We start from the raw sequence: 15,188 nt of genomic DNA, 5'->3' as shown, positions 1-15,188 counted from the left end.
AAGAATTGATGGATTGGAAAATGCATCATATTTTTTAAAACATCTCCCTTATCTTCATAGGCCGTTAATTTTTTATTTTCACCTCCATTTTTAAGTCTGTTTAGAATTAATGGACAATTAATATAACATAAATGTCATTGTTATATTTTTTAATGAATTAAAATTTTAAAAATGAAACACTGCATTATCCTTATTTTCTTAGCAATAAAGGAATGGTCGGTTTAACTAACAAATAAAAAATAATTATTTTTGAATGCTATCCATAAAAAGAAGCAGATAACAAATATATTTTAACTCATTAATATAAGTTGTCTTTTTAATATATTTTCCACCATTTTTCTATAATCAGTTCAGTTAAACAAACAAGTTGTGAAAGTATAAACAAACACTAGAATAAAGAAATGCTTTTCTTTTTTCTTGTTTCAAGCATTTTATCTTGAAACTATTTTATACTAATTTTATCTTTTCTTCATGAAATAGGATATTAGATAATGCATTAGTCTTGTCCATCGCAATCCACCATTTCATTAACGCAACTTTACAAGATTTGCGCTTGCGCAGAAGTAATATAGATTTGTCACGGATTGGTCACAATTAAATACTGCACTTTGAAAATAAATTAAATTTCCATACTTCGTTTGGAAAATGTTTTTTAGAAGTAGAAAAATATAGGGTTATATTTCACTTAGCTTATATTGTATGTATATATATATGTGTATATATATATATATATATATATATATATATATATATATATATATATATATATATATATATATATATATTAGTGATGTGCCAACAGCAAAGGCCGATTAAGGCTAATTATAGAGTTTAACGTATGTATATAAAGGTAATATCTTAATATTAGGTATGCAATTTGCATATGTAAGGTGTGTCTATGCACCTGTTTAGTTTCGCTTAATAGTCAACACCGATACATCGGCCAATGGTTTAGCCGATTAATCGGTTGCTGGTTACCAATAGCATAGGCTAGTAGGTCAAATCACTTCTGATAAATAGAAACATGTTAAATATGTAATTTAAATCCTTAATATTATTATAATACCCTTAAATAAATACATTAAATCTATTATTAGCCACAATTGGCATTAGTTGATGGCACATTACTAATATATATATATATATATATATATATATATATATATATATATATATATATATATATATATATATATATATATATATATATATATATATATATATATTATATATATATATATATATATATATATATATATATAAATATATATATATATATATATATATAAATATATATATATATATATATATATATATATATATATATATATATATATATATATATATATATATATATATATATATATAATATATATAATATATATATATATATATATATATATATATATATATATATATATATATATATATATTTATGTACATATCTTTGTCTCACATGGTCTATATCTTCAAGTCTAATATAATTTTTAAATAAATTCAATAAAATATATTTACCAACACTCTAATAAAATTTGTTTTGTTTCTATGAAGTATGTTTTGCCTTTTTTTTAAAAAAAAAAAAAAAGATGGATGTAAATAAGTTTGTTTATAAAAGAGTTTATTCATTGTTATATAAAAATAGTTTAAATTTATAATTTTTTAGGTTTTGTATGGTATTCCTGATCAAGACAATTTTTATAATGTTGTTGATGCTCTAGAGAAACAGAGTATGCAAGTTATATGTCATGTGAGAATTTTTTATTTAGAATTTCTTATGCTACAATATTCTTAACACTATTAACATACGAATATATTATTTATATTTTTAATAATTTGATTGTATAAGATTATTCAGACATCTATTTTGATTGCATTTTTTTAAATTTTTTTGCTTTTTAAATCATATTTATTTGATAGAAACAAATCAACATAGCTTAGTTAATATAAATTATGGAAAAAAATTACAGGTTTCAAACCTTCCCGGGACACTCATGCGGTTCCAGACCTTGTACGTCCATGTTTAAAGTAATTTTTTTAGACACACTGACCATGGCAGATCATATTTTTTAACTTTTACAGTATTTCAAGAATTCACGACAAAAAGCTTAACTTATCTACTGAGGGGAAGGGAAAAAAGAATTTAAAAAGGGATACAAAATTGTATCAAGGTATCAAATTTTAATTAAATAAACTTAGAAAAATTTAATAATTAAAGTAAAAAAAAACTTTTTTTATAAAAAGTTTTTTTTTTTTTTGGGTGGTTGTTATTTTTAGCAACAAAATTTGATACAAAAAGAGGGAAAAAAATATTACATTTTATAACAACAATTTTTATAATTTTATAACAACAGTTGAAAGTTTTAATCAATTTATTCACGATTTTTACAAAACTAATTTGCTATGTACTCTAGAACTATGAGAAACTTTGTTAATTTTTCTTTTTTACGTTAATTCGTTTTCACGACTTTTAGTTTTAAGGAATGATTTTGCTATATTAGACGTTTTCTGTCAATACTTATATAATAGGTAAATCAGAAAATAAATTTTTACTCATCTGTAAAATGTATTATTTGATTAATAAATTTAGTAATGACTGAAGAAATTAAATGAAAGAATACCATAGTTTTCTTTTTTAAATGTAGTTACAATACTTGATGCCTTTCTAAAATTGTTTCCTTTACATTGCCCAATTTTCAACGTTAAGATGAGTTACTAGAGATAATAAAAATAAAAATTGCTCTGTTTGAAAAAACATATATAAAAACTTAGAAAAATGTTTTATATAGGTTCCTAAAAGTTTCGTTAAAAAAATTCTGTAATATAGCAGTGCAGATTTTTGAGCAGGTTTAAATGCACAATTTATACAAATTGTGCATTTAAACCTGCTCCAACAAAATCCAACAAAAATGCAGACTATTTCAATGGGGGAACTGAAAACAGCTAAATATTTTATATTTGAACATCAGTATTAATGACTTTTTATTATTTTACATGAGAAACTTGATTAAAAATAAAAATTTTTTTTTACAAATAAAGAGCAATTAGTTTTCTTGCTTTCCTGTTTATTGATAAAAAATATTAAAGTTTAGCAAAAGTATTTATTTATGGTGCAAATAATAAAGTATTTCCTTAATATACTGACTGATGAAAGTCACAAATAAATTGTATATCAAAAAATGTTTTTGTTTTCGTTATATTCTTATCTGCTTTCGTTCTCAACTTGTATTAATTTTGGCAGTGGAAAATAACAAACGTCCTAAAAAAAAGATAACAAAAACAGTAAAATATATATTAAAGTGGTTCTAAAAACAACTTTTTCTGAAAATGACTGCTGGCACCCCCTGAATATGTTGTATATAATTAAAAAAATGCTAGATTTAAGAAATTTTTGAATAAAAAATATTTTAAGGGGTTGCTACCGACCCTCAAACATTATATAGGTCTCTAATATTATTAAAAAAAAAGTTTTTCAAAATTATGTCATGTTGGGTCTCAAACAAAGCAAAATCATATACAAATTTCAAAAATAATATTCATTTTATAAAAAAACATAGATAAAAAAAATTATAATCAAAAAATCTTGTTAAATTCCCTATTTTTCATTTTTAGTTAAAAAACATAACTTTTTGTTTACTAAAATCTAAAATAAAAATTTAATTATAAAATGATTAATATTTTTAAAATTTTTATATAATTTCCCTTCATTTGAGACCCAACATGACATAATTTTGAAAAACTTTTTTTTTAATAATATTAGGGACCTATATAATGTTCGGGGGTCGGTAGCAACTCCGTAAAATATTTTTTATTCAAAAATTTCTTAAATCTAGCATTTTTTTAAATTATATACAACATATTCAGGGGGTGCCAGCAGTCATTTTCAGAAAAAGTTGTTTTTAGAACCACCTTAATATATATATATATAGGTTTATTTTTTTTTTCCACAATTTTTTTTTTTTAATTTTCAATTTTTTAGTTTTTTTTTTCAGATGTTCTATTTCTTAAAGTATTTGTTTCCTTTCTTCGAGTATTGCTGTTTTATTCTTGAAGTTTCTTATATGTTTATTATGTTTAGCACAACTAAAAAGATAAAATTTATATAATCTTTAGTGTTGCAAAAATCAAACTAAGTAATTAAAGTAAAAATCAAAGTAAGTTTCAAAATATTAATCAAGTTTATATAATTTTAAGTTTCTTGTTGTATTCGTAAATATAAAGTTGTTTTTTTATTTTGTACCTTGTTATGTCTACCAACACATTAAAGCAAAAAAAAAAAAATTAAGTTTGTTTTAAAAGGTGACAACTCAGTACTTATTGCTTATAAAGTGAGTACACTACTACTGATGAAGTTTCTACCTACATCATTTAGAATGATGATGCATCAAATCTATAATAATTAATTGTATCTTTGCTAATGTGGCAGCTGGGTATGGCATAAAAATTTATAACTTCAAGTGCAAAAGTTTAATAATTATTAAATTTTTTCTTTTAGAGGTAATGGAACAGGTTCACCCTTATGAAGCTATCCCATCATCTTTAATAATATTACCAAACACCTTAATTGGGATCAGCGGTGCATAAAAGAATAAATATTAAACAGATATTTATTTATATGTTTAATATTTATATGTTTAATATTTATTTTTTAATATTGGTTTTATTTATAAAACCAATATTAAAGATACTGTTGTTTAACAATTAATTAAGCTATTGTTTACTAGACAAAATGTTTTAATTTAATGAACTTTATTTGGCTTAGTGTTCTTATTAGCGCCTTGTTTTCTTTATCAAAACCACTTTTTTCTGTGGTTTGAGTAGGGTTATTAGTTTAGTTTATTATCAGCACCTTTCTTTATTAAAACAGTTTTTTTCAGTGATTTGAGTAGGGTTATTATAAATGTTAAAAGTTAGTAATACATTTAGGTTTAAAAAATCATAAGAATATTAAATAAGAAATTTCAACATTGTTATTTTCTGTTTAATTATTGTATTTATGTTTTCCTTTTTAGAAATTAATTAATCGAACACCAAAAAACAATGAACTTATTGAACAGTGTAATATTTATGAGGTACATAATTGAATTATTTTTTTCCATTTTAAATTTTTATTAATTAATATGCACTGTTTACTAAATACACATACACACATGTAATAATTTTTCTGATAATCTTATCTCTTAAATGACTCTGTTTGCTCATGACACTACTATATACTCTTGGCTTGATACAAGGTCTTTATTTTTGATTGCTTAGACTGGACAGCTGATCTTGAATGTTATTTCTATTCTGTGAAATTTTTTGTTTTTGAACTTTTGAAGATTTAAGAACATTGAAAATATTCATATAAATCTTTCCACTTTATTTTACTTCCACAGTATTTTGTATTATTTAGAGTTAGGCTTTTGAGTTTTGGCTCTATAGCTTTATTAAATTTAAGGAAAAAGTTTAATTATTCTTTTCGAAAAGTATAATTAGATTTTCCTAACTTGTACTCTAGATAAATAGACTTATTTATAATAGAATGTATTTTACATAATGGAGTGCTCAATGTTGGGTCTCAAAAGAAGCAAATTTTATAAAAATTTTAATTACAAATTTCAAATTATTGCAAAAATACTCATCATTATATATATATATGTCAGTCAATATAGTAGCACTCCCTTGCGAGTCAGGCTATTTGTCAGTCGATGTAGCAGTACTCCCTTGCGAATCAGGCTATAAGATAGTCGATGTAGCAACACTCCGCGCATGGTTTACAGTAAAAAAAATAAAAATAAAAACATTTTATTAAAAAAATTAAAAATAAAAACATTGTTTATATTGTTAAAAACATTCAGAATGTTTTAAAAACATTCTGGTCAATTAAGTTTGCGTTTTTGTGGTTTTTTTAAAAAAAGATTAATTTGTAACTAAATTAATGGTTTTGACTTTCGTCCAACACGCAAATGTTGGACGAAAGTCAAAAGTAATTAAAAGTGACATATATGTTGGCGTAGGAATCACTTTTTTCCTTCCGTGCTTCCCAAACGCAACTAACTATAGAACTATATATAAACACACACATTTCTAGGTTTCTAGCAAGAATAAAAAATTTGGAGTAGAGATTAAGAGAAAAAATTTAAGATTGATTTTTGTTAAGAAAAGCTGAAAACAAGAACTTAAGCTGAAAAGTACAAAATATATTAATTTATAGTATACATTATAATATATACTATATTTTGCACAAGATTGTAGATTAGTGTAACATTTAATATACAAAAATGATTTTCAAACCTTTGCGTCGTCTATACATTGTGACACGTCTATACATTGTGACCAAATTATATTTATGCTCTGCTTGTTAAATTTCCATTAATTGATTGCAAGAAAATTTTAAACAAAGTTAAACTTGATCAAATCTTCTTCAATGTATTTATCTACTTCTAAACATCATTGTCGTGATAGCATTTCTTAAATATTAAAGTACTTACAAAAATGTTACTACAATGAATAATCTTGTTTTTTCTAAATGAATTTGCCTTTTTGAATTTTTACGACACAGTGGTATCTTGTTTTTTTTTTTTTGCTATGAAGTTATCAATTAAAGCTGAAGATGAAGATGTACCAAAGAATCTTAATATTCCTGGTGGTGTTAGGTAAGTGCCATTGTTTTTCTAAAATCTCTACTTTTTTAAAGATTTTGTTTTTTACTTTAAAATTTTCAACAAATAATTATTTTGGTCTTTTTAATAGAACAAAAAGGATTTCGAAATCTCCTGATGGTAATATTAAAAGTTTTTTTCTGTTATTAAAATAGTTTTATTTAAATTTATAACAAAAATTAAATTAATAGTTAATATATATACAGGCTTGGATAGTAATAGCGTGCGATCGCACTCAGTGACTGATCATGACAATTTTTTTTTTACAATTTGACCACAGCTGTTTTAATGTTTTAATAATTTAGGTGCAATAAAAAATCATTACGTTACGAACAACAATTAATCGTTGATCTTTTTTAACCTTTTTATTTTATGCAAAGGCTTTGAATAAAATAAAAAATTAATTATAATGATTTTATTTAAATATATTAGGAAATTATTTTGTGTAAATTAAAGATTTACACAAAATAATTTGAAAATTAAAAATTTTTTTAATAGGCATGTATTTTTTATGATAAATTTAAACGTTTTGTTTAAGTTTATAACTATTTTTCCATGTCTTTCTAAAAATCTTTAATAAGATTTTTTTTTAAATACTTTAAATTATGAATAAATTTAATTAAAATCTTCCTGTTGCAATGTCATGATTTAATTGCTTAATTTTTTTAGTTTCACTTTTTAAATAAACAACAATTTAAATAAAAATTTTTCATTTATTAAACAATCAATAAAAGTAATTTGTAAAAGTGTTTTACGTAACTTAAATAAATGTTTTAAAAGATAAGTTTTAAAGTAATTTATTTCAACCGCAATTAAAAACGTAACAAGAAGTAAATTTTGCCTCAAGTTTGAGTTTTTTGAGTTTTATTTTAAAGCTTATATATTTTCTTTTTAGTGAGGAATTGTTTTCTTTTTCATTTTTTTAATTTTTGTTATTCAGACTTAAAAGTACTAAGCTAAACTGTTTAGCTTAGTGTTTTTTTTTTCAGTGCATTTCTGAAATGTTTAAATCATCAAAACATCTAAACAGTTGTGATCAAGTTGTCAACAAAAAAAATCATTTGGGTGGTCAGCAATAGCGTTCGTTCACACACCAATCCTGTCCAAGCTTATATGTATATATATATATATACATATATATATACATATATATATATATATACACACACACACACACACACACACACACTCACACACACTTTTGCAAATTTTGGCATTGTTTTGCACAAAATTGTTTTTATTTTTTTAAATGACTTTGTTCGAGGCAGTTTTTAGTCGAAGAAAGATTAGTGATAGAAACTATTTTATGTTCTAATAAATATTCTTTATAAATTTATTGCGCTTGCCCAAACCTAAACTTTTATTTATCTTTTTCTGTGTGGTTATTAAAGTGCTCCCAGAAGTCCTTGCGATCTTATCACAAAGCACTGTGGGGGAGCATTTAACTAGGAAGTTCATGTTTCCTTTCTTAGTTGATTTGTTTAGTGATTTTTAGAATAATTAACTATATTTTTGAAAGAAAATTAATTGTTTTTCTGTTTGTTTCAAATAAATATATATTGTTAAAGTTAAAACAAACAGAAAACATGGCTGAATATTGCTTTAATTAAAATTTTTTATTATAATAATAATGAATGTTGGTTAGAAAGGATACAGATTAAGAAAAATAATTATAAACAAGATACAGATTAGATATTGCATTGTTTATTTTCGTTTTTTTATTTATTTTTTAAATAGGACGAAGAAGCATTCGACATTCTTTCACAAACAGTGCTCCAAATCTTTTGTCTAAACCATTTGATAAACAAAATGCGCATAAAGAAGCAGAGGAAGATAGAAGTAAAAAGTTGTTGAGGTTTTTTTTTCTTTTTTTTCTTTCTTTTTAGTAACTTTTGCAGAGACCAGTTCAAGTCTCATCATCTGCGCATTTCAGATGAAACTTGAAATGGTCATCTACATAACTTCATACTTCTTATGTAAACAAAAAGGTATATTTGTTTTTAATACTGTTTAATGATTTATATATGTAACAAAATTAAAATACAAGTTAAAAAATTTTTAAATCAGCATCATTTTTGTGACAAATCAACAATTATTTTTTTAACAAATTAATCATTTCTAACCTTCATACCTAAATTGAATTTACGAGGTATAAACTCTTAATATTTAATACATTTTTTGTATATTGTTTTTAGTTTATATATTTTGAAAATAAATTTAGCGATCGAAATCTGAAAGTTGAAAATAACGCGTCTTCAAAATTTGGTGGTGTACAGGATAAAATAGAAGAAAGTGCTACAAAAGTCACAACAAAAATGGGACATATTGACAAAGAAATGCCTTCAAAACCAGGTATTTAAAAGAATACGATGTTTGTTTAACATTTAATGTGTTTTAAAGTAGTTTTTTTTTTTAAAAACCAACAGGAACATGTTGCTAATAAATTGTTTAATGCTTCAATATAGTTCTTAAAATAATTAGAGATTAACCAATTCCACAAAATACCAATTCCGATTCTCAATTGCAATTCAGATTCTTTACCAATTTCGATTCTTTTGTAATTTTTATTATTTTAATTTAACTGATACTGCATTTAATTTAATAATTTAACATTATTAGCTTAATACTTACAGACTTTAAAAGTAAAAACATTAAAATCAGTTATATTGGCTGACAACACCGAGACTCTAGGAAACAGGCCCTCCCCACACCTTGCTCCTAAAAATCTTATTTTTAAATCTGGGATCTAGTATTATTGCAAAAGCATATATAGGTTCGTTCTCTCAAATAATCAGCTTTCTTTGTCAAGAAACGAAATGTTAGGAATTTCAATAGTTGAGAAGTATTTTCTGCTTGGTATTGTATATCTTGGCTCCAAAAACTGTATTAACTTTTGAAACCAGGATTTTCTACTATACAACAGGTTGGTTATCTGTGCATATCATTTCAGAAATAAGCTTTTTAATTTTTATGTGAAAAGCCTGGTCTTTGCAAACACTTAGTGTATTGTCTGTTGTTTAGGAGATGAAGATCTAGGCTTCATTTTTACAGAACTAAGTGTAGAAGAAGAACTTCTAGTATTGATCTCCCCATCCTCAGACCACATCCTCGCATGTATCAAAATCAATAATACTAGCTTTATCGTTTATAGCTGTTTCTTATTTTTAATATCAAATTTATGAAAAGTTTTTAAATGCTTTAGTATGTTCAATATTGTGTATGACTGAGAAATTCTGCCACCACCCCTGGATATAACTGTTTTGCAAAAGTTGCATATTGCAGAGTTAGTGTCATTTAAATTGAATGCATAATAGTCCCATACCTCGCTTTTCTTACGTTTTGGCATGATAATGAAACTATATTCTGAAATAAAAACAGCATTTATAATAATAAAAAATAATAATACAAACAATAATAGTTATAATAAAAGAAGCAAATAAGATTATTATAATACTACTTGTCCCTGGATCAAATATCAATTGAAATTTTGTGGCAGTATTTTGTGTATTTGCAATGTTTACTTTTGTTAAGGTTTTCCTTCACAGTTTACTTAACTTCACCGATGATGTTAAATGCAAAAGTAAAAATTTAATGTAAATAATACAAAAGAAAGTTGCAACGGCAAAGAGTGTATATTTTATTTTCAATTATCAAGGGAGTATTGATAAAAGAAGTGAAAACGTTAAAAAGTCATTTTAGAAAAAATTGAATTGTTAAAAAAGGTAGAGAGTCACGATTCTTACGATTCCTTGAGAATTGCTGGAATCGGAATTGGCCCATCTCTAAATAATGAATTAGCCTTGAAAAGGTAATAATTTAACTTTTAAGCAAATGTAATGCGTAAATTTTATTTTTTAAATATTATAATTCACTCCCAATAAGACTGCAAGCAACATGTGATCTACTAGAAAATAAGAGTAGATCAAGTAAATGGTTGACAGATGACTTAATAAGTTGTAAGTTGTATGAATTAGGAAAACATAAAGATGAGAGAGTTCCAAAGGGTTAAAATCTGGGGGGAAAAACTAAAAAAAGTTTTTTGAGCATGCAAGGTCAGATACAGTAAAAGTATGTGACTTTGCTGAATGGTTAGTCGAGTTAGAATGAGTTTTGGTTTTCGGAACTAGAGGCAATAGCTCTTTTGAGCAGCAACCATGATAGTATTTGTCAAAAAGTGATGTAGTTGAACATGCCAAGCTAAATAAGCTTGGCATGTTCAACTACATTATCAATGCGTTTTTAGACCTTGTCTAAAAGAAATAAAGTATCATTAAAAGAACCAGCCCAAATATGACAACGGTATTCCATACAAGGATGAATAAAAGATTTACAAAGGTAGAGAATGAATCAGGAATAAAATAATGGTGAGCGCAATAAAAAGAAGCAACCTTAACAGATTGTATATATGGTTTCCATGAGAGATCAGTAGTGAATGATAACCCAAAAAGAGGAATAAAGTGAGAGGGTTACCATTTATTAATATAGGAGTGTTGACAATGTTGCGATATTTGTTTGCAGCAAATAATTTTTTAGTTGGAATTAACAAGCCCCAATCTGTTACAGAGGTGAGATCAGATTCAAGATCGGCTGCCTGTTCTAAGCAATCGAAATAAGAAGATTTTTTATTATGAAAGAAGTATAAAGTTGAGTTATAGAGCTATTTTAGATGTGAGGTTGTCAGTAAGATCATTAATGTAGATATGAAACAAAGCAAGACCAAGGATAGAACCTCAAAGTACTCCAGAAGTTACTAGATATGAAGAAGAGTGTTAGCCTTCGAGGATGACTTTAATAAAGTGGGTTATAAAGAATTGGTTTGATAAACTCAAAAACTTTCTCAATTACATGATATAAAGCAAGCTTATGGAGAAGCTTATGGCCATCATGCCAAACTTTATTGAAAGCTTTAGATATGTCAAAAGCAAGAGCTCTTGCCTCGCCACCTCTATCTAATGCATGATAGAATCTTTTGGTCACAGTAGTTAATAAGTCAGGCATGGAACAAGAATATCAAAATCCAATTTCTAGAGGACACTTGTTAAACTATGACAGGAATGTTGTCTGGAACACCAGCCTTAGATGAGTTTTATTGAGATATGACTTTTTTTTATAGACGTGAATAGATAAGAGATTTTTATTGAATTTTATTGGGATACGAGCAACAGAAACTGGAGTGATTTGAATGTCTAACAATAGACTAACCTATTTAACTGTAATGGCAGGAAGAGTATGGCCTTTATATTCGAAAAATGAATTAGAAGAAAAGTTCTTTGAAAATAGATAGAAAAAAGTTCTACCTAAACGGTAGAATGAGTAAAACCTAAAAGCAGAAATGAGGAAAGAAGATCAATCCCATAAATTAGAGATAGAATGTTAGATGTACTTTTGTTAATGACACTGTTGGAGATTTTCCAAAAGTTTGTAGACCATAACTTCTGAGATAAGATTAACCCATATATACCCATGATTTTTAAAATGTGTTTCTTGTCTTTATTTGGTGTGATTTAGGTCCAAATGAACAATATTCATCAACTGTTTCATAATTTTTTATATACTTAAGTGAATATAGGTGAAAATATAGGTGTCAGTTTAAACTGACGCTAGCTGCAGGAGGGTACAGGTTTTCTCACGTGTCATATTTGGCTATGACAAGAAGAATAGTCAAACTCTGAAACCAGGAATCACATGGCAATGTTAACTGATGCAGCATAACTCACAGTGACGTTTTATAACTGTTATTAATTATTTCACAAGGCCACCTAGCGAGTGAAAACTGCCCGTTTGACGCAAAAGTGTTCAGAAACAACGAAATGGATGCAAAAAATATCATGAACTTTTAAATAGCACATAATAACTGTAGTGTCACATTAATGTTAAGTTGCAAAGACTATATTTCATTGACAAAAACAGGCATCAGTTATTTGCAGTGGAATGCCTTAAAGCAACCAGGATGCAGTCCCACATTGCACTTCTCACAGTAGAAGACTGATGTGCCTTTGCAGCCAAGTGCCACACATCGACGCTGTGTACCCTGAGCAATCCAGTGATCTGTAGCATCTGTGCATACTTCAGTAAGTACTCGTCGATCGACTGCTACACGAGGTGGCGGATACAGCACTGAATTCTTCTTCATTGATAGTGTCTGCGCATAGGTTTGTGCAATCTGACGCCGAAATGACAGCAGATCATGCTCCGGGGCGCCAGGTATTTTCTCCTGCATACGGTACAGCTGGAAGGCGTTCTGAACGGCCAAATCAACACAAAATCTAAATACTGGCCAATACCATTTCTTTGATCGGTGCTGAATCATATAGCAAGCTAGATTTTGGTCTAGGCGGTCCACACCGCCCAACTCATAATTGTACAGTTGTATTAATGAAGGCTGATCAACGTCTATGCGCTTCTTCTGTGCTGATGAATATCTCTTAGCTTTGTGAAGTGGTGCGACACCAGCGTAAGTTGATGCGACTGTCACAACCTTACTGTCATGCCAGCGTACCAAGCATACATTAGCCTTTTGATCCAGGGCAACGTCATGCGAGCCACGAGGCAGCTTGTCCATTGCTTTGATGTTATAACGGAGAGTGCCCGTGGCGGCCATTCCTCTATCCGCTAGTAAGCGCAACAGTCGTGGGCTGGTAAAGAGGTTGTCAAACACAATGTGAAAGAAATTACCGTCACGTTTTGGTAAATCTTTTGTGAGATTGACCACCACCGATCCACCTAGGCCCAGATCTTTATCTGTCATGCCGGCACCTTGATATGGGTAGAAATTGATTGCATATCCCAAACGAGTTGCTGCCACCCACATCTTATACCCGAACTTGATGGGTTTGCCATGAATGTATTGCTTTGCACCCTGTTTTCCGTAATAAGGGATCATACTTTCGTCGATGCTGATGATTTGTTCAGGCTGAAAGTTTGCCAGGCAAGCAGCATTGATGGACTGGATAAGAGGGCGCACTTTGGCAAACCTGTCAGTCATATCAAGTTCGTTGTTATTGGCAAAATGTATATTACTCATTATGGAACTGAATTTATTGCGTGACATAGCGGCCGACACCATGGAATTGTGTACATCCCCCGCAGTTTCCCAATACATAGGGCGACGAGGCAGAGGAGCATAGCCGCTTATTAGAAGAATCGATAGGAAAAGCTTGAGTGTCCAGATCAAAATTGTCATGGCCTTTTTGAGCAGCGTATTCTTTGCTTTCGTTGCATATTCTGTGCATTATTTTTCTCCTTTAGGTGGGGGTATGGTCCATATAAAGTTTTCCTTTCTGACGGCCTCCTTGAAGTCGCTTTTGACCCATGACGGTTTATACGGAACTTGTTTCTTTGTTCTCTTGTGCTGCGGACCCTGTTCCACTATATCATCTGCAGTGTCCTGTGTATTATTTTCTGCATTGTCCTCCTCTGCAGTGTCTTCTGCACCGTCCGACTCTTCCATTCCAATAACATCAGTTCCATTGGGTCTTCGTAGTTTCATCGTCGCTTCCCCCAGAAGTTGATTACGATTGAGACTGTTTGGATCTCCACACACCTCATTCTCATCACCAGAATCTTCATCAGTGTCTGCACCAGTGGTTATTAGAGGAACAATTGATATTTCGGCGCTCTGAAGACATTCATTGTCTGTATCTTCTAGCAATTGTAGCACCTCATGAAGCCGGTTCTATTCCGAGGTGAATAAACTGTTTGAAAACCTATACCCTCCTGCGGCTAGTGTCAGTTTAAAATGATGCACAGAAATTGCATAAAAATTTAAGAAGTCTAGCTTTGTTGACTATACCGAATATTCAAATGTTAAAATGATATTTAACAATATATTTAATCTATATTTCAACTAAAAACAAAACATATATGCATACCTTTTTCTTGACGAAACACTCATGTTGTCATGAAAAATATTAATCAACGCTACTAAAGTGTGTCAACTGAGCAAAAATTAAAATAAGTTAATGCAGTTTACTTTATTATCAGCATCATACATTCACACATGACGTAATTATTACGAAAAATGCAAAGAATGTTTGTTATTTTGCAAATTAAATCAGATAATGTGACTGTCAGTTTAAACTGACGCTAGCCACATATGGGTTAAGTAAACTGGGAATAATCAGCAATTTTTTACCTTGATTTCTTGCAATAAGATTTTCATTCTCAAAAGAGTTGTTTTTTTGAAAAAGATGAAAAAATAATTTTGATTAGGTATAGTAGCTGCACACCTAGGTAAAAACCAATTAGGCTTGACTTGAAACTGATAGGAAGAAATAAAAACTATACCTGCCTGGATCTAGGATGTTATGTAGGAGGTGCATTTATCAGCAGACAGAAAAAACATTAGCCCAAAGATTGTCAAACAAAAAATCGTAAAAAGAATCTCAGTTAGCTTTAGGGTAGTAATAAGAATTGCAATGATGAATCACAAGTAGAAGTTTGAGATAAAAGATTTATAGAGATCGTTGCATGGTTCGAACCACCTAAAGGAGAACAAGGAGAAACTAAACACAAGTTAGGGTCAGAGCCAAGACAAGTTAAGCAGTG

The 15,188-nt window shown here is 28.2% G+C and overlaps 1 protein-coding gene across 2 annotated transcripts in view; it reads left to right on the top strand.

Moving 5' to 3' along the window:
- The window catches only part of LOC100198877 (FH1/FH2 domain-containing protein 3), a 73,704-nt gene that overhangs the window by 39,225 nt on the left and 19,291 nt on the right, over positions 1-15,188 (top strand). For both annotated transcript variants that reach the window (XM_065819105.1, XM_065819104.1), the window contains exons 10-15: positions 1,664-1,747; positions 5,010-5,069; positions 6,574-6,635; positions 6,733-6,761; positions 8,379-8,496; positions 8,863-8,993. In XM_065819105.1, coding sequence (XP_065675177.1) covers positions 1,664-1,747; positions 5,010-5,069; positions 6,574-6,635; positions 6,733-6,761; positions 8,379-8,496; positions 8,863-8,993 — 484 coding nt within the window. The remainder of the gene's footprint in view (positions 1-1,663; positions 1,748-5,009; positions 5,070-6,573; positions 6,636-6,732; positions 6,762-8,378; positions 8,497-8,862; positions 8,994-15,188) is intronic.

The sequence above is a fragment of the Hydra vulgaris genome, chromosome 15 (assembly GCF_038396675.1).
Source record: "Hydra vulgaris chromosome 15, alternate assembly HydraT2T_AEP".
Classification (NCBI taxonomy): Eukaryota; Metazoa; Cnidaria; class Hydrozoa; order Anthoathecata; family Hydridae; genus Hydra; species Hydra vulgaris.
This window is presented reverse-complemented; position numbering and strand designations above follow the sequence as displayed.